The sequence below is a fragment of the Eutrigla gurnardus genome, assembly GCF_963514095.1.
Source record: "Eutrigla gurnardus genome assembly, chromosome: 17".
In the NCBI taxonomy this organism is placed as follows: Eukaryota; Metazoa; Chordata; class Actinopteri; order Perciformes; family Triglidae; genus Eutrigla; species Eutrigla gurnardus.
Window position 1 is genome coordinate 22,253,664 of NC_139928.1, and position 26,037 is coordinate 22,279,700.

The following is a 26,037-nucleotide window of genomic DNA, read 5'->3' on the forward strand; positions in this document are numbered from 1 at the left end:
TAGCACAAAAGATGGATGAAGCCTGGGTGACATACATCCCGACACCTCGACAAAAGAAAACATCGACCGCCGTGCTGCACAAAAGCCAGAAGCAGAGACTAATGTTCTTTTTTTCCCTCCCTCCCTCCCTCTCTGTGCGTCTGTTTTCATCTTTTCCAGTTGCTGCCAATCCAATCCCACTTTTGACACACTAAATGTTGCAACAATCACTCTTTCTTTGAGGTGGCACAGACGGCCATACATAAATGCAGTGGGACGGCTTTGACCTTGTGTGGCGTGGAGAGTGGGATGGAAGGAAATCAATATCCTCCGTTTAAATGGAGCGGCGTATCACTGAGGCTGGTTTATTCTTTGCGTTGACGTGGACAACACATGCACCTTTCAGCCCGATATTTCAAAGGCTGATTAAAACTAAGAGATAACTCATTGAACACAATGAGCTCCGTCTGCAGACGTGGGTTTATTTACAAATTCCATCTTTTTAAACTCTTCTGAAGACGTTTTTTTTTTTTAAGAAGTGGAACTTTCATGAGTTCATCTTAATACGACAACATAAAGGTCAGTTAATACATTTCACACCAAACAAAATGCCTAATTAACACGGAGTGTTTGGCCTCCTAACAGCTCTCGCACCATAATCAAGCTGTTCCCAAATCTCAAGTCTACCTAATCTAGTCCACATGGCCAGACTCCGGAGAAACCCAACCGAACTGCCACATTAAATACATCTGTTTGTGTACACATGCACTCCCTCAAACCGTCTGGAGTCCTGCTGTCCGTCGTCCCGTCTTGCCCTGAACTATAAAGAGTACCATAATATGATAACCCAGTTGAATTGAGTCATTTGTTCTGCACAAGTACACTCAGTTGCCAGTTTATTAGGTACGCCTGGTTTAAAATAATTCACTCTGCTACAGAAGTCCTGCAATAAATTCTCCTTCTGGAAGGTTATAGTCTTCAGAGAGGCATTGGAACTGCTTCATGATCATTATTCAGCCCCCGTTGGGAGGAATCAGTGTTGTTACACAAGGTGTGTAGTAATACAGGTTGTAACACTCGTTAATGAAGCTCCAGGTTTTTAAAAAAACTTTGGAAGTTACCCCTTTACAACCCAACAAGTATCTAGTATCATTCATTTCATGTACCAAGGTAAACGTTTAACCATGAAATCCACAAAACCTGAGTGAGCACGCTGGGATCTGACTGATGCTCTGCACATATAAACAGGTTCTGGTAATGCCTCGTAAAAGCAGAAACAACAGCAGAACTTACTTCTGTCCTTGATCAGTGTAGCTGTCGTCGTACGCTTCGTATCCTTGGTCGTCGTAAGTCGCTCCGTAGCCGTCGTCATATTCCTGAAGTGGAGGAGACCGAATGCAGTGAGATGAGGCAGAAACAAGGGGAAACATTGTCCATATTACAACCTGTTGAAATGTAAAGACGTACGCTGGATGAGAGTTTCAATGTTTGGTCTTTCTTGCATCAATTAATGGTTTTAGTGGACGTTTCTTCTTACTATCCCTGAAATGCTTACGGGGTTGTTTTTATTTGAGGACACGTCGCAGCACACTGAAGCCTTCGACCGATGCACAGATGTAGGTCAAACTGCCTGATCCGCTGCTGTCGGTGGAGCGGCCCATACGCAGCACCATTAACGCAGCGACGGCAGCCCTGCCCTTGTCTCCGTGACGACCGGCTGACAGCGGGATGTGAAGACTCTCGCTGTGGCGACGTTTCATCACAACCTCAAAAGGATGAGCCTTGAACATCTGTTTGTGCTCCAGCAATCTGCCCCCCCCCCCTCCCACACTCCCAACATCAAAGGCAACCAGTGCTGCACCGTCCTAATTTGGGATAAATGGGACTTATGTTCCCACAAAAGGCGTCGACCCCTAGCGACACATCGCTCATCCCCCTCCGCGCACTTCTTGGCTAATTCCATCTGCCCCTGATTTGCATGCTTTGAAATGAACGCACCAGAAGAAAAATGCTCATCACACTATTATTATTCAGGCCTCCCTAATTCCTGATTAGAAACATGCATTTTTTTTCTCAGATGACAAGCATTTCATTTGACTCTTTTATCTTTAATCCTTCGGAAAACGAAGTGCGAGTGAAGGAACTTAGACCCGGATGTCATACCTCCTTGTTTCTGGGTGAAGTGCATTTTACACTTGGCAGGTGCATTTTTTTAGGAATCACTTTAATATGCTCAAACCTCTGCTTGGCCTTCCCATTGCGTAGCTTTCAAATATTTCCTTTTGTTGTTTATGTGCGATCGGGAGGCCTGTTGGTTTTTTGGAGGTCCTTCTATTTGTCGAGACGTAGCTCGAGGGGATTTTAAGTTCCCTGCTCGCATTTGTAATTCTGCAGCTACAAGAGCTTTTTTCCAAAGTCAACAACTCCCCTACGCTGACGACTAAGTTTAGTCAACAACTGTACTTTCACAATATTAAACCCCTTTCCAACAGTCACATTATTTCTCCAAAGGGGGAATTGTTAAAAAACACACTTTTCAACAGGCCCATCAAACTGTAGACTTTGATATGCAATTACGCTTCATAACCTCATTCTGCCTAATGAAACACTGAAGAGGCATGTCCACGTGGTTTCTGGAGGGGACAGGAGTTTGAAAGCTTGTGTTTCTGATTGTTGGAATAATAAGTTAGTGTACAATCTAATTTAAAGTTAAGTTGTAGAATAAATACTAGCATTTTGAAGGTTATTGCTCCAATTTGTTGAGGTTTATACTTACTATACATAAAGGGACATTGCATATATTAGCAGTGCTTTTGTATGGTGTCACAATACTGAATTTTCAACAAACTCCCTTCATAGACACTCGATCTTTGGAAATGCTAAATTATTTTATAATATGTGTCACTCTTAGCCAGTCTCAGATAGTAAATCATTCAATCCAACAATAAAATCAGTAATATCTGTCTGTATCACACTCGACAGGCGTATTGCCAAGGGGAGTGCTTTTGTCAAATTTGGACACATCTAATATTAATAAGCTTTGAATAAACAAGTGACCTGCACTCTGTTTAGCAGCGGGGGAGGGGCATGCTGTCAACACGAGCAGACCTGGAAGCAGATACACACCAGTATCTGTATTTTACTGCTGTAGGACCTGATACTAACTTATAACATTAATACTATTACCTCCAGCTAAATATAAATGTTTTATGGGAATAAATACTTCCCATTGTTAAATCCACGTTGTGCTTGATAATCACAGAGGTTATATCTGAGCAGGCGACTTTTTGGTAATTAACTAAAAGTGTATTTCATCACTTGAGCAGGTTTTTCAGGGGAAAAGCTGTGTTTCTTTATTTGTTTTATCCTTTCTCTGACTGCTAATGTAAAGTATCGGGACTGCACAAGTATATTAAATTGGTACTTTTCTGTCAAGCAGCTGACGTTTTCCTGCATATTAAATATACATGTAGGTATCAGGGTATAATCAGCTGTATTTTATCTATGAATTGTTAATACTTTAGCATTTCAAAGTGGTAAAAACAAAAAACAACATACACTCGAAGCCACAGCTTCAGTCTTTGAAGCGAAGACAGCTTTAACTAAAAAGGCAGCGACTGAAGGAAGTCTGTTCGTGCGTACTGCCAGGAAAATGTCATCTCATTTGAAATTGAAATAATTTCTCTGTTTTTCGTCGGAAACTATTCTGTTTTTGTCACAAAACTCGAGGGATCATTCTATTTCAATCCATTTAAAAGTTGTCTCTATTATACCTATTGCAGGCTGGAATAAACAAGTGTGGTTATGAATATTGTATGATGGGAATCTCGACATGAGGACACAAAGGAAAAACCTGTGTCGCTGTGATTGTGCAGTAAAATACTATCTTTGACTATAAAATCACAAGGAAAGTCAACTTTCTCATAAGATAAGACCATAACTATGCCTGCAATGTGGACATAATAAATAAGGGAAAAAGCAATTTACACATTCAACAGGTAAATCAAGACAATGAAGTAATAACACAATATTTCTCTCAACTGTTTAATAACTACGGCATATTGCTTTCAAGGGGTAATTTATGAAACGTGACATCTACAGGAAAACTAATGTAAAAATAAATAAAAACATGCACATTATGTACTGCAGCCATTAACGTGCACCGCTCAACTGTTCAACAAATCAATATAGTCAATTAGCGCCCTGTCAGGAAGCCCCTCGTCCAGCACAATACGCTATAAATGGAACGTGAACTTTAGAAGTTAATAAAGTTCAGATGTGTTCCAGTCTGAAGACGCAGCAGAGATGAATGAGTGAATAATTCACTTTAATTTACTTGTAAAATGTCTGAATTGATCTAATTGTTTATACACATACATTATTACATTCCCATGCTACATAAAAAAACTCGTAATAATACACTTTTGCACAGCTCCTCATGTCAAACTCCATCATTTCTATTCCTGTAGGGACTTAAAGTGTCTTATATTTGGTGACATATGTTTCATATAATTCATATTGTCCACATGATACATATTTAGCTGCTGGAACTCAATGATTCAGACCATGTGACTTACTACATACACCGTTTCCCATAAAGTAAACACAATCCTCTGTTTATTCCTACTTAAATGCATCAGTAATCACCTTTGATCTGGTTGAATGATTTACATTATGTGTCCCAATTACCCAGGTGAACATTAATTCATGCATAACATTTGTTTGTTCTATAAAAGACAAGACATTTGCAAATTATTCCAACTTTATGTGCGACCTGTACTTACTTGAGAAACAACGCTGACATAATGAGATAATGTCACAGTGGCAACACAAGAAAACACGGCAATACTGGCTGATTTAAAATGCTAAAGGTTCATCCTTTTAAATGAATTAATGCACTTTCATGGACATCTGATTTTATTTTCGGGGGGGATTGTGAATTGGAATCAATCCTCTGGGGACCATGAATCTCCAACATTAATTCCAAAGAAATCCATCCATTACATTTCCAGGTAGCAAGCGAATGTAAGAAGGTCTTGCAGATTTCTTTTATTGGTGCAGTACAACACAGTTTTTGAAAGCCGCTGCGATATCTGGACTAACAAAACAAGACTCAACTTACACCTGAACAGATATTAGACTGACCAGCACTGACCAGGTACCAGATACCCCATTCCTTTTCCCCACATCGGCCATTAGCGCTAAGTGAGCTCTCGATGACGAATCTCTCGAGGTTCCCGACAACATTGCCCGGTATTAAGGACCATATTAAACTTCAACAATGGCATGTTATTGCTATTTATTAGAGCGGCTATACTCCATAATTGAGTTACAAGCGAGCTGAGGGGAGGAACATGCTCGGGTTTATAAATCACGCCGGCACACTGAAAATGTTCTGACACGAAGAGAAAAACTACTTTTTAAAGCGGAACGCAGAGATGCCGCGATGGAAGACGTGTTCGTATCCATATACCATTTACTCAAAATATCTTGGAGGGGACGACAATACTGCAATAGCGCAAACAGGATTAGTGTGACAGTGAGAGGGGGTGGGGGGGGGGGGGGTGCAGACAGAGAGAGGAGCCCCTAAGTGAGTCTTTCATTTGTATGCCAGTGGATGGCTGAGAGGCGTGTTGTTAAGAGATAAGGACTGGCCTCTGAGGCCACTGAAGACTAACAGAGGGCCTGGCACTGCATGTTACAACAGCAGTATCACAGCTGCTCCACTGTGCTCTACAATACCAGAGTAACAGATAGGACGCCGCTGACACCCAGAGCAGGGCTTCTTCCAGGCGCTGGATTTGTTCCTCCTGCACGCTGCGCTGCATCTAAATGAGTCCAACAACGGAGTGTCCTCACATTATTGAACTTTGGAGACAAACTGTGTGCAAAATAAAAAAATAAAAAAAGGTGTCAGGAATGCAACGAAAATTAAGCAAATCAAAAAGAAGAAGAAAGAAAAGGCCTTGTTCTTCCACAAATGACTTGTAGTACAATACCATCTGTTCAAAAAAGGCAAATAAAAAAGTCTCGCCGCCGCACAGCTGTGCCACACATTGCTCTTAAGTTCTTGACAATAAAAGCAAAGTAAGACCCTGTGATGTTGTTCAAAGACAACAAATAACCGCACTATCTGTAACCCTCGGTCATCCGTCTTGCGCTCGGTGTTTTCTCAAAGCTGCGTGTCATTTATTCTGCTCCTCCTGCCAGCATATTTCAGAATGCTGAACAGGCTGGAATTTGCAGAAGCCTTTTTTCCGCTGCAGGGGTGGAAATACAACTCGAGCTATCAAACCGGTGCCCATGCATCACGCTGAAGTATCACTAACCTGTGCACATCTGACATACTTTACTACCTTTTTGTTTTTCCATCTTAGTTGAGTTTTGAATAGCGCTTTTTCACTCGTTGACAAGTATTATCAGGGGGAATTTGTGTAATAATGAAATAATGAATTCGCCCTGCAGATACATTCCGAAATTTCAACATCGCTGTCTCTGATGCAAATAGCTGAACTCATCTATGTGCGGAGTCATGCAGGTACCGGGAGGAAAAATGCAAACTCTTCACAACGCACACGGATGACCAGCGGGGTCGAACTGTTTTAACACTGAGGTGGTGAAACAAAGGGATAACCACGTCTGGGATTTTACCAACTCATCATTTCAGAAATTCTTCATGTATTGATTGCCATATTTTCACTCCCATTTTAGAGCCGTAACATAAAAAGGTGAAGAGTCTACAGCAACTCTGTGAGGTGAATGGTAACATCAGCATGCTAACATGCTAACAGTGATGCTAAGCGGGTTTAATGTGTTACAAATTCAACATCTCAGTTTGGAGTGTTAGCATGCTAATTAGCACAAAGCTGAAGAAATGTCTTGGACAAAGTTAATGTGTGACCTGCTGATGCAAAGTCATTAGGATTTACCCTCATTTTCGGGGTGCCCAGAGGATTTACCCTCTGGGCAAATTTCATGGCAATGTCGTAAAATATTTCACGCTATAATTGGGAAATAATTGTCCTGCTGGTGTCGCTGCATGGAAAGTGCATGGGATTGCCAAAGTAATGAGGGTGCATCCTCTGGGCACCATGAATACAGATACCAAATTTCATGGTGAACCCTCCATAGTGGTGGGCGGATCCAGCAACCAATGTTGCTGTCTCTGAAGCCACACTGCCAGTAAAAAACAATATGAGAAGACCAATTATTTGTGCTAAAAATAAAAACAAATACCATCTGCATTCGTTAAAAAGAAACCATTTCTAAAAATGATAACTGAAATGTCTCACTTGTAGAGGAAATTACAGATGATTCACATTGAGACAGAAATGTTCTCTGCAATTATGACAAATGGCCGGTTTTGTCCCATGTGGATAGGTTTTAATCTTATCTCCACATCGGTCATATGCGGCTTCTTTTATAACTGTATCTGAAATATTCTTTCTTTGCCATTACACCCAGTTTAGATTAAAACTACACGGGAACCACAGAGAACACAATTCAATTAACAATGCTTGGCTCTCAGAAGGGTTGGACATGCGGAGAGGGGGATGTTTTTTTGTTTTTTTTAATACCACAACAGTTAGCGAGGAGCCACAGTGCTCAGATCGGATTACTGTATCTGGAGGATTTAACACAAACAAAAGCAACCCACGTGAGTTGCACATTTCTCCGTCTTCTCACCGAGAGCAATTAAGATTCACATATAGCTCCAGATTTAGCAGGAAAGCAAAGTTCTACTACTTTGATTGGTCTCCTCGTATTTCTGGCGATTATGTGCAGCCACGTTTCAAAATGAGGATTACATCATGTTTTAATTGTTCTCCAATGTGATTAGCAGCAGGTAAGACGGAGCTCTCAATGCACCTAATGAATTCCACACAATGAGATCTGGCAGCACTCATGGTGACCATTTAAGACCGATGGGAGGGCTGCCGAGACCGGATCAGGATAATGCAATTTTCTTATGATTTCATTTGGTAACAATTGGATTCAGAGTAATTTAATACTGACCCAAAATTCTTGATTATGTAAAGCAAAATAACGGACAATAAAAATCACCAAAAGTTTACCCCGAAAGAAGAAAAACACCTCCAGCCGAGCAAAATGTTTGGGCCCACGGCGACGCCTCGCAGCGACAGGAACACGTGTAAAAAATTAATGCCGAGCAGCGATAAATGAAGGGCGACAAATGTGAACAAGAAACGTCTCTTTGTCATTTCATTGATGACTACAAGAGCCCGATGGAGAACACTTGTCCTGCGACGTGATGGATTCAGATAACACAAGAGTCATTCAGCCTCTAATTTGCGGCGATGCTGTGAGATTTATCATCCGCCAGATGTTGGGGGTCTTTTTTTTAGCAGGTGCAGGTGTCGGTGGGGGTGCGGTTTACAACTGTGACAATGATGGGAAACAGCTGGTCCAGGAGTCATTCTCTCCGACCTCCACACATTTGAATTGCAACCTCTGAATAAACCTGTCAGATGTGGTTAGGTATGGGCTGCTGGGGCAATTTTCCACCGCAAGGCCACCTCCTCTCTCTCCCTCTCTCTTCTTCTATCTGCTAAATATGCGATGTTGATGCCGGAGTCCCCCAGGGAACATGCCCTGACGGTGCGGCGGGAGACTCTCTTGGCAAATACACAAAGAGTCTGACTCTAAGCCTAATATATTCATCTCTGGCAGCTGTTGATATTACAGCCAAGTTCCCCAAAGACTGCAGGTAAGCTGAAACACCGATTCACAGTCTTTGTGCTAACACCTCGTGTAGCAAGACAAAAAAAAAAAAGACAAAAAAAGAAAACATGCTGGAGTTGAACTCATACAGACTGATGTGTAAGCAACTATATCATTTTCTGCAAAGGGGCATTTTTCAAGGGCCATGCGATGGAATGAAGGGATCATTTTGGCCTTGTGTTTAGAATTTAAATGAGATCATTAGTGAGAGAGTATCCTGAAGTGTGATTCAGTGGTCTACAATGTTGGGATGTGTCCTATTTATTATAATGAAAGAAAAATATCTTTCAATCATTTGTGGGGATAATTCTGCTCTGTGAACAACACTACCCATAATGCTTTGTGGGTTGTAAACAGGAAATCAAATGTTAGCATTGGACCAAAGCTTGAGTCCAGTGTTTCAGCTTGTATTTGTTCACAGTTTGTCAAATTGGAGCCATAAATAGTATCTTGAACTTCGGTGTGAGCAGTTTTTGTTCTGTGGATTACCGTGATACTGAAAGAAATCTTAAAATTGTGATGATTGATAAAGTTCTGTAATATAGTTGTGACTCAGTGTACGATGCTTGATGCAACAGCTGATTGCGATGGTGAGTGGATCAAATCAGCAGGCCGATCTACCAGAACTATCTGCAGGTAAAGTTGTGTGCACATTCGAGAAATCGAACCTCAGTGTTCTTAGTAATCTAACATGCAAATAGACATATTCTCCTGAAACATGCACGCGTTGATGACTAATTGCACATCCTGAAACCGTGGAGATGAATGGGACACAGATCGGTGATTTTCAGTGGTATACCATTGTGATTTTCAATGGTATACCATTGAAAAGTTCCTCACAATTGAGAAACTAATGAGCAAAGAAAGAGTTTTATCATACTCACGTATTCGCCGTACGCGTCTTGGACTACGGGCGGAGCCGGCCGGTACCCGGCAGTTGGGGGGGCGCCTCGGGGTCTCTGCACCCCTCTGCCTCTGGAAGATGGGACCCGGCTGGGCGGGGCTCCCCTGGGTGCTGCCCCTCGGGGCACCGCCGCATGCAGTGGAGGAACTCCTCCTCGAGTCCTGACAAACGACACAAAAACATTTGGTTTAGATGAAAATTCATTTTTAGCTGCGAGTGTGATTCATTCTGTGAATTATCGGAGGGAGGAATGGATATGTTTACACACACGGGATGCATCAGGTGACATGCAGTGTATCCTCTCTCTACACAACATGCGATCTTAAAGCATCACCGGATACTATCGCAAGGACACCATTATATATCATCAATACGAGACGTCCACTGGATCCCAGATATTTATGATGAGACGCTGTAATTTATTATGTTTGGAGTCGAGCTGCCTCGTCTACTTTCCCTCCAGTTAGTGATTTCTCGCCGGTGAATTTGACACGTTCAGCAGCGGGTTATGTGAGTAGGTGGAGAGACAGAGGAAAAGCGAGGGCGGAGGACAAGTTCCTCCAGTCGAGGAATAAAAGTGACTCATGTCCATTACTCAAAACACAGCATGTCTTATGGCTGAATTGCTTTCCTTTCTATTAAGGAAAATGCGGACGACAAAAAGGTGGCATTTCTGTCTGTTCGGTGATGGATGTTTTTTCTCGTCTCGGAACAAATGCCTTGCATTTAAACTCGGGGGGGTTGGTCGCCATGGGGTCCAGACCTTTGAATCCACCCACTTTGCTGAGTTCAGTCGTCGCAAAGATAGAAAAGCGGGATAGAAATGAAGGTCCGTTTACCACAAACAGCGTTGTGTTGTCAGCATTGCGGCAATACCTCTTCTCAACCTTTCTTGGGGGCTTGAGCTTCCTTTGTGTCCAATCTCCAACTTTCACCTCAGAATCGTCAACCCTGACGAGTAATCTTAAACATTTTACACAAATCCTTTCAGAATAGTGGCTGGGTCGAGATGGGAGTATCACTTTGATCCCTCTGCATTGATCCCTCAACGGCCTTTCCTTCATGTTTGATAGGGCACCCTTGATCCGTTTGACTTCCACGACATGTTCCAACTTTCTCTTTTAACGGATATGTTGCTCCCCAGTGATTGAATCTCCCACACCTATGAAATCAATTAGAAGGCAATGTCAGCCTGCAGATGGAAACAAGAGCGTAACACGTTGACAGCTCTGCCTGCTGTCATGCTAGGGAGGTTAACGATTCACCAGATTCTCCCCGTTCGTGTTCGCGATGCTAGTTTTGGGTACTTTTTAAAAAATGTCTTGATAAACAAGCACGACTCCAGTAAAGCTCTGCAATAAAATAGCTCCGGCGAGATAGTGATCTGTACAATCATCCAGATGAATTAACACAGAACCGCGGAGTCTAAACTGCACTGTAATCGTGATGGAAGCAAAGTCAAGCTGCTCTGCTGGGAATCAAAGGCAGTCTGACCTTGTGGTTCGGCAAATGTGTTGTTTGAGCTTTTTTCACACCGACTGAGCTTTCTTTTAAAAGCTAGTCAACTGATCTGAAGCGGCGGCAGGAAAACCACCGAGGTTGATCTCCGGGTTATTTTCTTTCTATGCTTTCCATTTCTCCATGAAAAAAAAGAAGTCTGTTCATTTTCGACCGCAAGGGAGGATTTTTACTTGATAAGAATTTGGACCTGTTTTCACTTTAACACCGCGACGGTCAAACGATCAAAAGTAAGCACGTGAGTCAGATTCTACAGAAAACTTCCATCTTATCGCACTCAAATTAGTCCTGGTAAATTCTAATTAGAGTGCAATTTAAAGCACAGCTAATTATATTCTGACTCAAAGCAATACAAACAGCCCATCACGGTGACCTTGTTTATCTCAGAATCCGATGAAAGAAGCGTTTTCTTTTCTAAACACAAAGAACAAACAACACCACTCCATGCATTTTATTCCCTTCCTTTTTAAGCCACAGCATCAATGCAAAGCCCAGAGCCTTAAAGTTTTTCTAATGGCCGCGAGTATTTATATTTGCCGTCCTCTGGGGTTTCAGAAGAGCTAGAATTAGCGTGCGTTCACAGGGATAGTAGAGTGGGAAGCATCTACTGGACGTCATTTGCATATACATAAAGCTTTTATGCAAATGTGGCTTTGCATCACTGTGTCCTACCAGACACCGTTTACTATCATCTATTTTTCTATTAAAAGGTACTTGCTCACTTAAAGGCCCCTGTGACCTATTTCAGCACACGCGAATGCTTAAATACGGCAGCACAACACAGATCACAAGTCTTATATTCACCAAATAGTAACGGCCTCAATCCCAGTGTGTCTGTTTTAAATATTGCACTAGTGGAACGACTAGTTAAACAAGAACTTAGACTCTCTTATTTCAGAAGAAGAATTCAATTTTCAAGCATGGCGTAAAAAAGTGGAGCATAACATTGGCTTTTTATTTCACATTCAATTAGCGAGCTGTGTGGAACTGCAGTCTCAGGACTGTGCAGCAGGCGTTTACGGAGAAGGAAGGCGAGGCGGGCATAGCGGAGAGCAGCCGCCGCCCACGTTCCCACACAACGCAACTGCACTCAATTACGCTTAGAAAAAACACATTTCCTCCAGGATTATTTGGGAGTTAAAAAGGTCTGAAACACGTTGTTAACTTTGTAAATGGAAACAAAACCAAAAATAGCTACAAAACGACATCATTAGGTTCAGGAAATGAATCTACTTGATTAGATTTAGTGGAAATCTGTTTGATGAGGACGAAACCGAAACGAGACAAAAGCAAACGTAGGGGAACGTACTTTGGGTTAAAGAAAAAAGACCTACGCAATTATTTTATATGTATTAACGAAGACATAACACCATCAAAATAGACTGCTTCATATATGATTAGTGGGACAGGATTCATCCAATGAAGTGAATATGAAGAGATTGTTATGAAATAGTGAGTAAAATATACGTTGGATGGAAGCCAAGGGGGTGCGACTGGGAACAAGTGACCATGAAAGAAAAGGAGGGAAAAGAGTGAGATCGTCCTTCTGATTGAACTTTCCCAAACTTTATTGACAGCTCCGTCCCGAGGAAGCTTTGACTCAGATCAGATTGTGTTTGTCTCTCTTGTGCAGCCGGTTTCCATCCAACAAACAGCCTAGCGGGTTGAGTAAATAAGCAGGCCTAACTTTAAATGAAAGCAGCGACGCTTGGGTTTGTAGTTTCATGCCAATCATCTATGGTTTCTGCCTCTTCTTTGTAGTTCCTGCTGAGGTCTGCACACAGTCAGCAGGGCTCGTTTTTCTGTCCTCTGAAGAAGCGTTTTGCTGCCATTCATTCTTGTAGAATATGAGAAATAACTTCCCACACAGAGAGAGAGAGAGAGATAACGCATCACATTAAACAGGACACCTTTGTTTGGCTCGTTCTTAATTTTATTTCAGGATGTCCTTTTGGAAGAATTCTATATCGGCATGTACCTGAACACGATGATACGCTGAGCTTCCTGCCAGTCAGCCGACAAGTCCAGAGGACAAAATAGAGCCTTCATAAAACACCTGCTTTGGTTATATAGGATATAGAATATATACAATATAGGGTCTAAAGGTCATGGAACCAATGCATCGAGGGGCGTGTCCAACTCGAGCACAACAGGGTTGTAATCAGTCTCTTCATTAATCATTGATGTTTTGGGCAACAATCACCATGTCACCACCCATTCCCTTTTCAGACCACAGTGCAAATGAATATGTGGATTCAAACAGATTGAAGGCAGAATTGCTAGATAGGATGACATCTCTCTTTTTTTCTCAATAGCATTAAGACTTTTGGACTTTTTAAAAAAAGTTATTGGACATATTTTTAATCTAGAATCTCATTCTACAGTAACTATTATGCTTAACATATTAGCTGCCAGAATGAAAACACAGAATTAGAACTCAAGTGTCAATGTTATGAATGAAGCTTTGAAATTTCCAATTATTGTGGCCAATCCTGGAATTGTCTTTTATTGATGAGTTTCATATTGTAATTACAAGGACACACTGTAAACCATTTCTCACTGTCCATTGATGGAGGGGGGTGGGGTGCAGGATAAATGGGGATAAACGACGGGTATGTGGTCCTTGGAGGGTCGGTGGACCCTCCGCCGCCTCCCAATCCCCAATCCTCCGTCCCATACAACTTCCCATACCCACTGAATCCAAGCAAAGGCACTGCTATTTATCAAACTGCTGCACATCTCGTGTTACAAGCAGCTTGTAATCTTACTATCTGAATAATTCACACTTTAATTAGCAGGAAAATACTGGTTTTGTTGGTCAATCACACAATGAAGACAACTACACCTCGCTTTAAAGACCAACTCGCCCACGGGTGCAGAGATCATGCATTTGCAACGAACACAACTGCATTGGTTTGATGCGTTCCCACTGCATTTATTATCTCTGAACTTCCCACCACCACCCGTAGTGACCTATGTATATATTGTGCACATTATTATTCCTCATGAAAATTGGAATATTGGAATTAAATGAGCAATGTGGATTGTGTTTCTCCTACAGAGTTTATACACCATCAAAGTAAAAGTTGTGCAGTCAAGTTCACCATGTCATATTTCTTTTCGGAGGTTTGTGAAGTTGCAGAAGCTGACTTCTTAGACAATCAAGAGTGAATATACACACATCATCTGCAAATACGCAAACATTTGCACAGACACATCTAGTAAACCTCCAAAATCTGGCAAGATGTCAAGACAAAAAGTTCAAAGTGGCATCCGTTTCTTGTATTCACCAAACAAGACAAACAGACTGCATGTTCCTGGTCCTGTTGTTCCAGACGGAGGCGGCCGTAAATGTTCTGCAACTCTAAATGGCACCATTAACTCTGAAGAAGCAACAGGATACTGTACAAACACTGCCTTCCAGTAGCTCCTTAACTGTAAATAATACCCATCTCTCTGCTGGAATAAACTCCACGTATACACAACATACACACACACACACACACACACACACACACACACACACACACACACATTTGGAGGCCGGTTACCTGGGAGGCCCCGGAACAGGTGTCCCTCTTCCGCGGGCGACCGATTTGCCTCTCACCGATGGCACCTTGGCATCCTCCGAGCCGCCGTTCAGGTACGTGAGCTCCTGCAGCTGGGCCTGTCTGATCTCATCATTGTAATCCTGCACACAGAGAGGCAGTGTGTTTACACACAACCACACACACACACACACACACACACAGACGCAGACACACACAGACAGCAATAGACTCGCTTTCAATTACACTGTATTAAATTCCGTCCTTTATCTGCAGGGCTACAGCTCCGGGAATATCTAATTAATGTACTTTACAGTGCTGCCGCGACTGCTGTTCCTGAGGCAGCAAAACATTTCAGATCTCCCGTTGATAAATCCTCCTGGACCCCGTCTGCCCCTTTATCTCCTCACACAGTTGTTCTTTCACCAAATTGAAAGGCGTTATTAACATGGAAATGGGTCTTTAATCATAAAAAAACAATGACATGATCGTCGCGTGTCCGCTCTCAATCGATCAATTATTGTTACGGCAACAAAGGGAAGAGGTAACACGCAGGTGGGTGTGGGGGGGGTCTGCTGGTAATTAACGGTGAGATGTAAATCATCATCACAGCTCTGAGCGTCGGAGGTCCATAATGAATGGAGGGAGAGTAACGAGCCCGTGCAGAGATCCCCCCTCCTGTTCCTCGCACACTTCCTGACACGATTTACCGGAATGATGGACAACTTCAACTTCACTTCACTGGGCGCCAGTTGAAGACGAGGACAACAGAGTATAAAGGCCACTGTAGTGGAATAAAAAAATAAAAAAACGAGCCGAGAGAGGGGGGCAATATTCAGAGAAAAAAAAGGCGCAAATTTGAGTTTATTACAATGCTAACAACTGGCATCTATGCGAGCTTACTTGCTTTTATTTCTCTTATTAATCCATCAAAACGTGTGACAACACCTCGTTAAGGGTGGTGATGTTGATGGTTATTGTTGATGGGTTCAAATTGTCATCTTATAGGTGTTTTTTGATCGGGCGGTTGGGCTAAGATGCCAGCGTTAGCTTCCACTTGTTGTCATAGCCGATATAAAGAAGTTGCTTGGCTAAGACCTGATGTTTGCCGTTGCTATGACAACAACAACTCTCTAAACTTGCAAATGTGTGAGTTAAGAAGGAAACCTACGGGAATGAGAAACTTCTTGATCTCCTCCAGGGCGTGGCCCATCCTGGCGTAGGCCTCGGCCGGCGGGGCGAACACCTCGATGAGGACGTGCAGGTCTTCGTTCAGGTGCTGGTATTTGGCCTCGCCGCTCTGCCGTAGCTCTTCTTCCTGGTGGTTTAGAAAAAAAAACAAAAAAACTGCTTAGTCTCATATATCCTGTCTCTGGGGAACGAGCGTGAGTTAGCTGTCACAGTCAGCAACAATTTATCTTGTTTTGTTTTTCTTCCCTGTATTTTGTGGAGGATGTACGGCTACTACAGGATATACTGATTTATTTCCTCCTATGACTGTTACATAATGAGGATGACGCTCCGGTGATGGAGAGTTACAAAAAGACCCAACATATTCATGCGGGTTCTCGTGAACGTGAGCGGCTGTCACATTTCCCCGATTGCTTTTGTCCTCACACAGCTGCCTGTCCTCCCAACAAATCTCATGCTCTTCAATATTATTGTATTTTTCAGCTCTGTTTGAAGAAATTCAGCAACTTTGGGAGGCAAGATTAAACCAAATGTGTTGTTTACAGTGTCTTGCGTTTGAATAAAGAGTAACCATCGCTTTATATTAGCAGTGTCAAGAGTCGTAGTAAAAGAGCGTGTTTGAAAATTGTGTTTATGTAAGCTAAATTATTTGGTGGCCTATTATCTGTTGCTTACAGTAGTTTCGGTGGAATCATAAGGTCAAATATGATTTATTTGCAACAAATGACTTTAACTACCTAAATAAGAGGCTTGTTTAAGAGAGTCTAAAGAAAAATATATTGGACAACTTTTACTTGACTGGCAGTTAATTGTCCTTAAAGGTGGAGTCTGTGATTCCGATCAACACATCCGTCCATTATCTGTAACTGCTTATCCTGTTAGAGGTCGTGGAGGGGTTCGGAGCTGATGCAGGGTCTAATGCAGGTTGAAGGCAGCCTACGACCTGGACGGAAATCAGTTCACTTTCTGTCAAATTCTGCATAATATCGTGTTCATATCGGACCAAATCCACACGACACTCTTCCAGCCACTTAGTTGTGCACCGGACCGGTGAAAGGCCATCACAGAAAGACAGCGGCTGCTCGACGGACAGAGATTTGACAGGTAATGTCATCTGAAACACACGATATTACATTTCCTGCATGTATCTATCTATAGCCGATCCACGGGGTCCATATTTAAAAACACTGAAGCAGGAGTGACTGCTGGTGTCCATCAAACCACCGGTGCTCTTGGCAGGAGAAACGTAATCCAGAAAGGTCGGACTGTGTTAAACCAAGCAGATATATATCCAGGCATGCTTCTTTTTTAAGGAAAAGGACCTTTTATCAATATGGGCTGCAAAACGTTTTAACAAACTCATAAACATAATTCCTGGATTACCGTCGATTACGCTTGAGTTTCACAGACTGTGATGTCGGATGCAAGATGTCCGTCCGCCTGTGAGGTCTGACATGTTGTTGCTGCCGCCGCCGCCAAAATAAAGTCTGTTCAAAGCCACTGCCGCCCCAGATATTTTCCTTGCACTACACTCAGCAACTCAAACTCAGGAGTTCCTCCATCAGGGTGTTTTCGATGACTGACAACAACTCCGCTGTCTTCGCTTGAGTTTCAAACCTCAATCCGATCACCCGTCGCCGCCACAGCAGGTGTCAACGCGTCGGAAATGACACATTTTCTAGGTTTAAACAACTTGTAAAAAAGAGCATGCATTTGTTTTTTCGTTAGTATCCACTCAAACCAGTGAAAGTAGAGCAGACACCGCTCTGGCGTGGACGGCAACAGAGAAACACAGCGTGTAAACAGCGAGGGGTTGCACGGGCCACTCAGGCCCGACAGAAACAGGCCAGCATCGTGTTATTGATGGCCAGAAATAGGACAGCAGAACCCCCAAACGTCTCCCACCACATTACACAAAGGAAACAAAAAGGTTCGGCGCCCCACTTTCTCTCTTTTCCGACCAAAAAAAAAGGAAAAAAGTCTTTCCAATGGCTGCAACTTCCTCTTCCCCAGCTCCCTCTCTAGCTGCCATGCAAGCCCGTGTCTCTGATGTCACCTAATTATAAATAACCTTCTTTTAAGAGTGCCTGTGGTATGTTAATGATATGTTAATTTCCCCCCATAAATCTGTGCTTTTTTTTTACGAGCGGAGGGTTCCTCGGCGCGGCGGCACCGGCGGAGCTGCCGGTGTCGAGGAGGGAGCGTAGGCAGGGTGTTAGAAAGAGACGACTGCTCCCAGATCTGCCTCTCCTTACTCCCTTTCATGTGCTCCTTGTTATATTTGCATAAAAAACAATCATTATCATCGTGTGCTTCAACTATCATCCGGCGAGGAACCAGACTCATGTCAGCGTGCGTCATCTGAGGACTTCCTTTCACTTTAAAGATCTGTTCTTTCCATCTCGGCCGTCTGTTTAACACGTGCAGAGTGTCCATGTAATACCTCTTTCTGTGTGAAACCCAATCTGCATGTGTGACCGCATCATTTGCATATGGTATTGTAGATATAATAGCAGCTTTCATACATCGGAGCCCCTCCCCCCCTCATGCTGATAAGAAGCGCCGGTGATCCAGTGGAGTCCTATTGCAGCTAAGCAGCCGACAGCGGGAGATTACAGCTGTCTATTTTCCTTGTATCTGCTGGCAGCATCTTCCCCTCCTGTTTACTTTTTTCATTTTTTAAAATCTGCTTATGAAAAGCCGTTCACCCTGGAAACAGAAGGAGGGCCACAATGCTGGACCCGGGCGCTCCTGCAGACGGAGCTTAGATGAGCTCCGAGCGTTAAAATGAAATTAAAATGGGAGTTTTATCATTCTGTGATATGAACTGCAAAACTCATATCAGCCTCGTTCATCCACACTGCTGACATTCGCTTTATATATATATATATATACTCTATATATTCTGAAGAAATCTATCTTCCAGCTTGTCCAGTGTACCCAGAGAGGCTGTATCAGTAATGTACAGAATTGATTTATAGATTCTTTGATTTGTTTAAAGCACTGAATGGCTGCAGCTTTTTCCATCCAATCCACTCATTCCAAATAAACCAGACATGAACACAGGAAGTCCTTAAATCCTACAAGGCTGTACAAAGCTAATCTACCCGACAACCACCGGAAACCTTGAGGGAAGACAACAATAAAAATCCTGAGGAGGAAAAAAGAAAAGAAAAGAGGGTTCCCCCGTCGCAAGGTGTAACGATGAAGACATGACGAAACAATAAAACAATAGATTGACTTATTAAGTAAACTAGATAGCACAATAAAACGTGTAATTTGCTTCAAAGTGCTACCCTGAACTTTATCTCTAGTAATTTATAGCCTGGTTAATGTGATTTAAATCATATCATCCCTCTTCACATAATAATGGACCTTGTCATTCATTTGCCAGCACGCACACAGCTGGGTGCCTTTTCTTTGTTCTTTTTTTGGGGTGATGCTCTCACACATGCAGAACAGACGACGAAGGTGTTGCAGCTCGCAATTAAACCCTGATGCAGGACTTAATACCGAAAGTGAAACCGAAGTGATTGTTTTTCTCTATCGGGAAAATTAAAGCGGGAATACAAGTCCCAGGGAGGAAAACGGATGAGTTAATCATGGCGCTAACGAGGAGGAGGGGCTCGGAGACGCCAATACCTTTACATCATCCTGTTTGACAGCGACGGCTCGACGGCGGCGCCGTAACCAGACGGCGAGGCTCCGCCGCCGACAGCTTTCAACCTCTCCGCACTCCTGTTCTTGTCGACACGAAGATCAAGGTCGTGTAGCAGCAAATATTTGAGCAATTATCCTTACAGCCAAACGTAAGAGCTCATAGTGCAGTTCATACGCCTACAGTATACTGTATTATTCTGAAAACTCAAAGCTAACGTCTTCCACAACACTGTGTGCATATTATAGTCTTTATATATCACATCAGTACGAATAGAAACGGATAGACGGAAGCAGATGTGGTCATCATGACGTCATCCGTTGGTTCATGGTCTCCGGTTTCGAAGTATTTGGATTTTGCCCTTCACCATATTTTTTTGCAACCAGTGAACAGACGTGACCATATTTGGACAGCGGAGGAGCGACGGGTGGATCTGATGAACACAACTCCGCAAAAATTTAATTCTTATGGATCCTTCTGGCTTCTGGTCTGAAGAGTTCTTCTACAATTCAAGACTTTACAGCTAAGTTGTCTATACTTTGTATCTAATTGCATCGGTAGCGACAGTAGCAACAGTAGCGACAGTAGCGACGGTAGCGACGGTAGCGACGGTAGCAACAGTAGCGACGGTAGCGACGGTAGCGACGGTAGCGACAGTAGCAACAGTGGTAACGGTAGCAACAGTAGCGGCAGTAGCGACAGTAGCAACGGTAGCAACAGTAGCAACAGTAGCAACAGTAGCGACAGTAGTGACGGTTGCAACATTAGCAACGGTAGCGACAGTAGAAACAGTAGCGACGGTAGCGACGGTAGCGACAGTAGAAACAGTAGCGACGGTAGCGACGGTAGCGACAGTAGCGACAGTAGAAACAGTAGCGACAGTAGCGACAGTAGCGACAGTAGAAACAGTAGCAACGGTAGCGACGGTAGCGACAGTAGCGACAGTAGCAACAGTAGCAACAGTAGCAACAGTAGCCCAGCCCCAAAGATTAAGGCACTTCAGAACCGGAGGTGGCCACCTGGTTTCACCTTGAGTGATCCCTCTTTTCCCGCTCTGCAGTGGATCGACTGCGTGACCTACACGAGGAATTTCAAGCGCTAAAAAAATAAAAAATCTGATGACACACACTGCTGGGCCGAAACAAGAACGTCAGCAAGCAGCTGAAGATAAAGTGATAGCTTTGTAGCGAAGGTGCATCCCTCTTCCCTCCATATAAAAGAGGAAGCGGCGTCCCCGACAGAAAGCTGTCAGTCATAAATCCCGCGGTGGGTTTGTGCCGACAGGTAAGGGCTGCCGAGGTCAGCACATCTCCATGACACATCCTTTCTCTTCTCTCCACGTCCTCCAGAGGAGTCGGCCCATCAAAGCCTCCACAGTAATCAGAATGAATGTGCTGTGTGAGAGCAGAAATCAGCCCTGACAAACAAGAGGGGAAGATGCAGACAAGCCGGGGGAAGTGGATTCATTCTCCGTTAACGGTCCGGCCTGCAATCAATTCCTCCGCTAAAGAGCCGCCGCTGATATCTCCCCTTTATGTACTCATGCATGATCACCGCCGTCGTTACAGCGGACTGAGCTTTGAAATTTAAAGTTTTCTGTCAAAGTTTCCAGTTTATGTTTAAATCATGACGATGTTTTATTATCCTGTTTCTGAAATCAAAGCCACAGATTGAGATGACGTTGTCGTCCCTCTGTGTTTTGTTTACTGCGAGAGAGAAAAGGCTTTGAAAGATGTCAGGCCTGCTCCGTGATCCAAGAAATCCATTTCCATAAACTTGTTGAAAAGTGTTTTTTCAACAACGGCATGTGACCCACGAGCTGTCAATCAAACGCCGTTTCTAGGGTGATTTAAAATGAGACAAACGTGGTAAAAGTGAAGAGTTCAAACATCTGAATCATTTAATTTGCTCACATTTTTGGAGAATAATTGAGTTCAAGCTGATTTGAAACGGTTCGATTTCTAATAGTCTAAAACGCGTATGAACCAGATTTCAACAATGATATGGTTTAGCAACAACATGAATCATTCATCAATAAATTGTTAAATTCTCATATTTAAGTCATTTTTCCATGATGATAAACTAAATATCATGGAAATGTTTTTTTCAGATACATTTCCTGAAAGTTTAGTGACAGAACAGATTTGACGTGAATTGACGACAGATCTGTTCCCGATATTTGTTGTCAGAACAACGTTTTGGAGCAGAGAGTCACCTCAGGAATAAAACAAAACGATGAAAAGAGCGTTACCTTTTCTTTGTCTCTCATGGATCCTTTCCCCAGAATGGACATCTTGGTGAGCGTGTCCTCCTGTAGTCTCTTTAACGAGTTCCCGCGAGGCCCGAGGAGTTTACCCACGAAGTTAAACTGCAACAGAGAGAACCAGAATCTGACATGAACAGCAAACCAGCGACTGGAGACAGTAAAAACTTAGCAGCAGAGTGTCCCAAAACCATTAAATTAGCTTTAAATTGATGATTATGTACAGGAGAACGTTTTGTTCTATTCATATCAATACTCTTGATTTATCAATAAAGCTGGTTCTTTACCATGAAGGTATAACAACGTACATTTACACTAACGATCTACTTTAGTGTATTTCACCTGTGACGTGTCACACTATTTATAATCTACATCATTAATAATTCAGGTTTATCATCTTTTCAACAAAGTCTGGTGTCCTTTACGTTTTTATTACAGTAATGAGATAAAATTATTAAACTGCAGATAAAGTCAACATATAACAGTCAAATCGAATATGCAAATAAGATAAATATTTTTTTTAAATAGAACAAGAATAGAAGTCATCAACATTTCTCTGAATGTCGGCATTTCTACTGATTGAACTAACCTGGATGAGACAAAACATCCCACAATGCACTTGTTATATGCAATAATTAATAGTCTATATTTGCAACACGTCTAATTGATCAAATAACTAGAGATTCCTACAAAGTCTGACCTGCTGATATTGATTAATTTTTTTACTTTTCCCCCCAATATCCTGAAAAAATAGTCAAATATTCTTAATGTGATCCTTTCACTCTGTTGTTGTTGTTGTTGTTGTCTTCAATGATTAATTGCATAAAAACCCACATAATTCAAATAATCAGGAAATATGTGATGGTATTTGACTTTGATTAAACAAAGTATTGGTGTTAATAGTTTTGATAATGTATCAGAAGTTGCTTGGAGCTTGTTAATAAGGTCATCATTTGCTCTCTATTATCTTATTTCTATTGCTATGACAACTGAATTTATTCAAGTTTCTAATAAAAAACACATTTGAACCCATCATGACGCTCAATGAAACAGCTGCAACTTCTTCATTCACGCTGAAAACTTCCACACTAATGATGTGGTAGTAAAGGTGCATGCTGGGAAATATGTGGAACCGACAGACAGCCAAGTTTTTTGTGTTTTTTTGCCTTTAACCCACTGGCCCAGCAGGGGATTCAACCTTTCACTGATCCATTCATCGTTCACTCACATCACACATTTCTTATCACAGTCCCACAAACATGGTTTCAAAATCGATTGCAGCAGAAGCCAAAATATCCCCAGTCTAAGTCCCTAGGTATATGTCCCACAATGCAACAGTTAGCTCAGTGATGTCAGCCTTTTCTCAGCCTTGATAAATCCCCCTCCAGAGCGACAGAAAGACATGACACAAACGCACAACTAACTCCCCGAGGCCGGGAAATAGACTTGGAAATGTAAAAGTTGACTCTTTTAACAGCAGACAGAACAATAAATAACATATAACAAGAAGTTCAACCCACAAATGTGATAAACTGACAGTTACATCAAGGAGCCGATGTCATGAAAATATACAGTATTTTAAGAAATCCCATGTTAACCGAATGTTCAAATCCTGAATCCATTGAGCTGCATTTTTTACTGCATGTCTGAATATAAATGTTCAATGTGTAATATTATCATAATGTGCACGTTTGAGCTCAGATTACTTCACAAGGTTGCTGCTTTTTTTTAGCCGTAAAAGCCCAAATGTTATGCATTACTATGTCGAGGCGTGTTGCGAGCAGACAGCCATCAAAGTCTTGCCGAATGTAATTCCACCAGCAGCAGCTGGAGATGGTCAGGGAGACAAAAGGGAGAGCAACCCCCCCTCCGCTCCGTGTTTTCCTTTACCAGTGAGTTATACAGCTGTCTCCCTCAACTATCTAGGTCATCAATTAGCGGGCACCTCACCTATATTTCTCCTGCATTTTGCTCAGGAAAGCGAGTGCTTATTAGGCTTCCTGGGTGAGAGATTTGAGAGGTGAGCTTTAGTGATTCACTCTAATGCAGTAAGTGTTGGCTTTCTTTTTTCTCTATCCTGGCCGAGCTGAACTCTCAGTTGTATTTTCCTTCCACTTTCATAATTACAGCCTGGAGTCCTGTGGTCATGGATACGTTCCTCGTAGTCGCCGCTAATTCCAAACCCTGCACTCTCTAACCTTGGATCGGGCATGGGACGAGAACACACTCGCCTTCATCACGGGAATCATAAATATCATCACGGGGGGATTGAAGAAGTTGTCGATCTCGATACCGTGGTAGAGACGTGAAGATTAACAGTGCAAAAATACGTATTTATCCGTTATTCATGATTTCTGATCAACTTATTTCAGATTATTTGATCGTTTTATCTAGAAAAGGATGTTCAAATATTTAGGGCATCTTACTACCTCAATACTACAGAGTACTACCTCAATAATGCAGACTACTACCTCAATACTGCAGACTACTACCTCAATACTACAGAGTACTACCTCAATACTGCAGACTACTACCTCAATAATGCAGACTACTACCTCAATACTGCAGACTACTACCTCAATACTACAGAGTACTACCTCAATACTACAGACTAATACCTCAATACTGCAGACTACTACCTCAATACTACAGACTACTTCCTCAATACTGCAGACTACTACCTCAATACTACAGATTACTACCTCAATACTACATACTACTACCTCAATACTACAGCCTATAGCCTACATACTACAGACTAATACCCCAATACAACAGAGTACTACCTCAATACTACAGACTAATACCTCAATACTACAGATTACTTCTTCTACCTCAACAACAAATACACAAATGGACCTTATAGTGCTTTTATGCATACATTGTCCATACATAACTGATATTTGGTGTCATTTTTTATATTCTGATGCTGTTGTACTTATTTGACTACTTGTATGTACATACTTACATATGTATAGGACTTGTCACATCACAGTGTTTAAAAGCTTGTATTTATGAGCACGACTCTCTCTTTCATCCCAACTCATATGAAAGTTTCATATTGTGATGTTGGGATTTTGAAAATGCATTGAGTCTGAAAAAGATGAGCGTGTTCTCGTCCTGCTCAATGTGTAATGTGTCCTGAGATGACTTCTGGTGTGATATGACTAGAAATAAAATGGAAATTAATTAAATTTTCATATCGCCATGCCGATCGATTGATGGAACGTGTCCACCTTCACATCAGAACCTGTTGATACCTCAATACTTCCATATATACGTTGAGTAGGACTCGTTGGGTCGGGAGAAATTAAATATTAAGTTCAAGCAAACGAGACTCCGCCTCTAATGTATTCAAATTGACTAAAGGGTCCTCAGAGGAGTCGGAGTACGTATACCGGGGGGAACGGAGGTATTTAAACATGTAGTTGAAGCCATGTCCTGCTCATCCATCATCTCCACCTGGATGGAGCCTCAGCCGCTGAGCTGTGTCGTCTCTTGAACAATGATTTGCAGAGGGCCGGATCACTTCCCTGCACCTGTTTTCCATCCTGACAGGTTGTGTTTCACACACAGTGTCCAGGAGGTTAGTTGTAGTTCAACAACGCTGATGAATATAAATGCTTGAACAAGCAATGCGAGAACAAGCGGCTACTGTGTTGCTGCCAATATCATATTATCAACCGTACACAACCAGGGGCATCGGGGAACGAGAATGAAGGGGGACATTCATAGTGGAGGAATAATTAAACAATCATCATTACGGACTGAACTACCAGAAAACCCACTTTTAATGAAAGATTTTAAATTCAGAATTTCTATAGATAAATGTCAGATTTTGTAAACAAATGTGTGTTTATACTAGAAACGTCCTGCTGCTAATAAAATATTAGGTTTTAATATCACGATTTCCATGATTACAAATAAGAATATCTCTAATGTAGCTAATGAATGAAAATAGTATATTTAATGTGTGGCTACTTAAATCATGTAAATGGTCGAATGGTGAATAAGTTACATATATAGAACATAACACAGAGTTTTAACTGGAGTTGTTCCGATTCCGATACCAGTGTCGGAAATGCCTCCGATACTGCCGAAAATGCTGGCATCGGTATCAGCGAGTACTGGAGTCCAGGCACCGATCGATACCACCTAATTTATTAGAAATAGGAATTTATTTACTGGTTAGCTCTGTTAGCTTTGACACAGTTCTTCTTCACCGCTCTTAAAA

At 42.2% G+C, this 26,037-nt stretch overlaps 1 protein-coding gene across 1 annotated transcript in view; it reads right to left on the minus strand.

Moving 5' to 3' along the window:
• Nucleotides 1–26,037, minus strand: part of khdrbs3 (KH domain containing, RNA binding, signal transduction associated 3) — a 79,632-nt gene that overhangs the window by 13,358 nt on the left and 40,237 nt on the right. Inside the window, exons 3-7 of the mRNA XM_084031890.1 lie at nt 21,792–21,908; nt 15,863–16,009; nt 14,695–14,834; nt 9,606–9,786; nt 1,273–1,355 (exon numbers count right to left, since the gene is read on the minus strand). Coding sequence (XP_083888016.1) covers nt 1,273–1,355; nt 9,606–9,786; nt 14,695–14,834; nt 15,863–16,009; nt 21,792–21,908 — 668 coding nt within the window. The remainder of the gene's footprint in view (nt 1–1,272; nt 1,356–9,605; nt 9,787–14,694; nt 14,835–15,862; nt 16,010–21,791; nt 21,909–26,037) is intronic.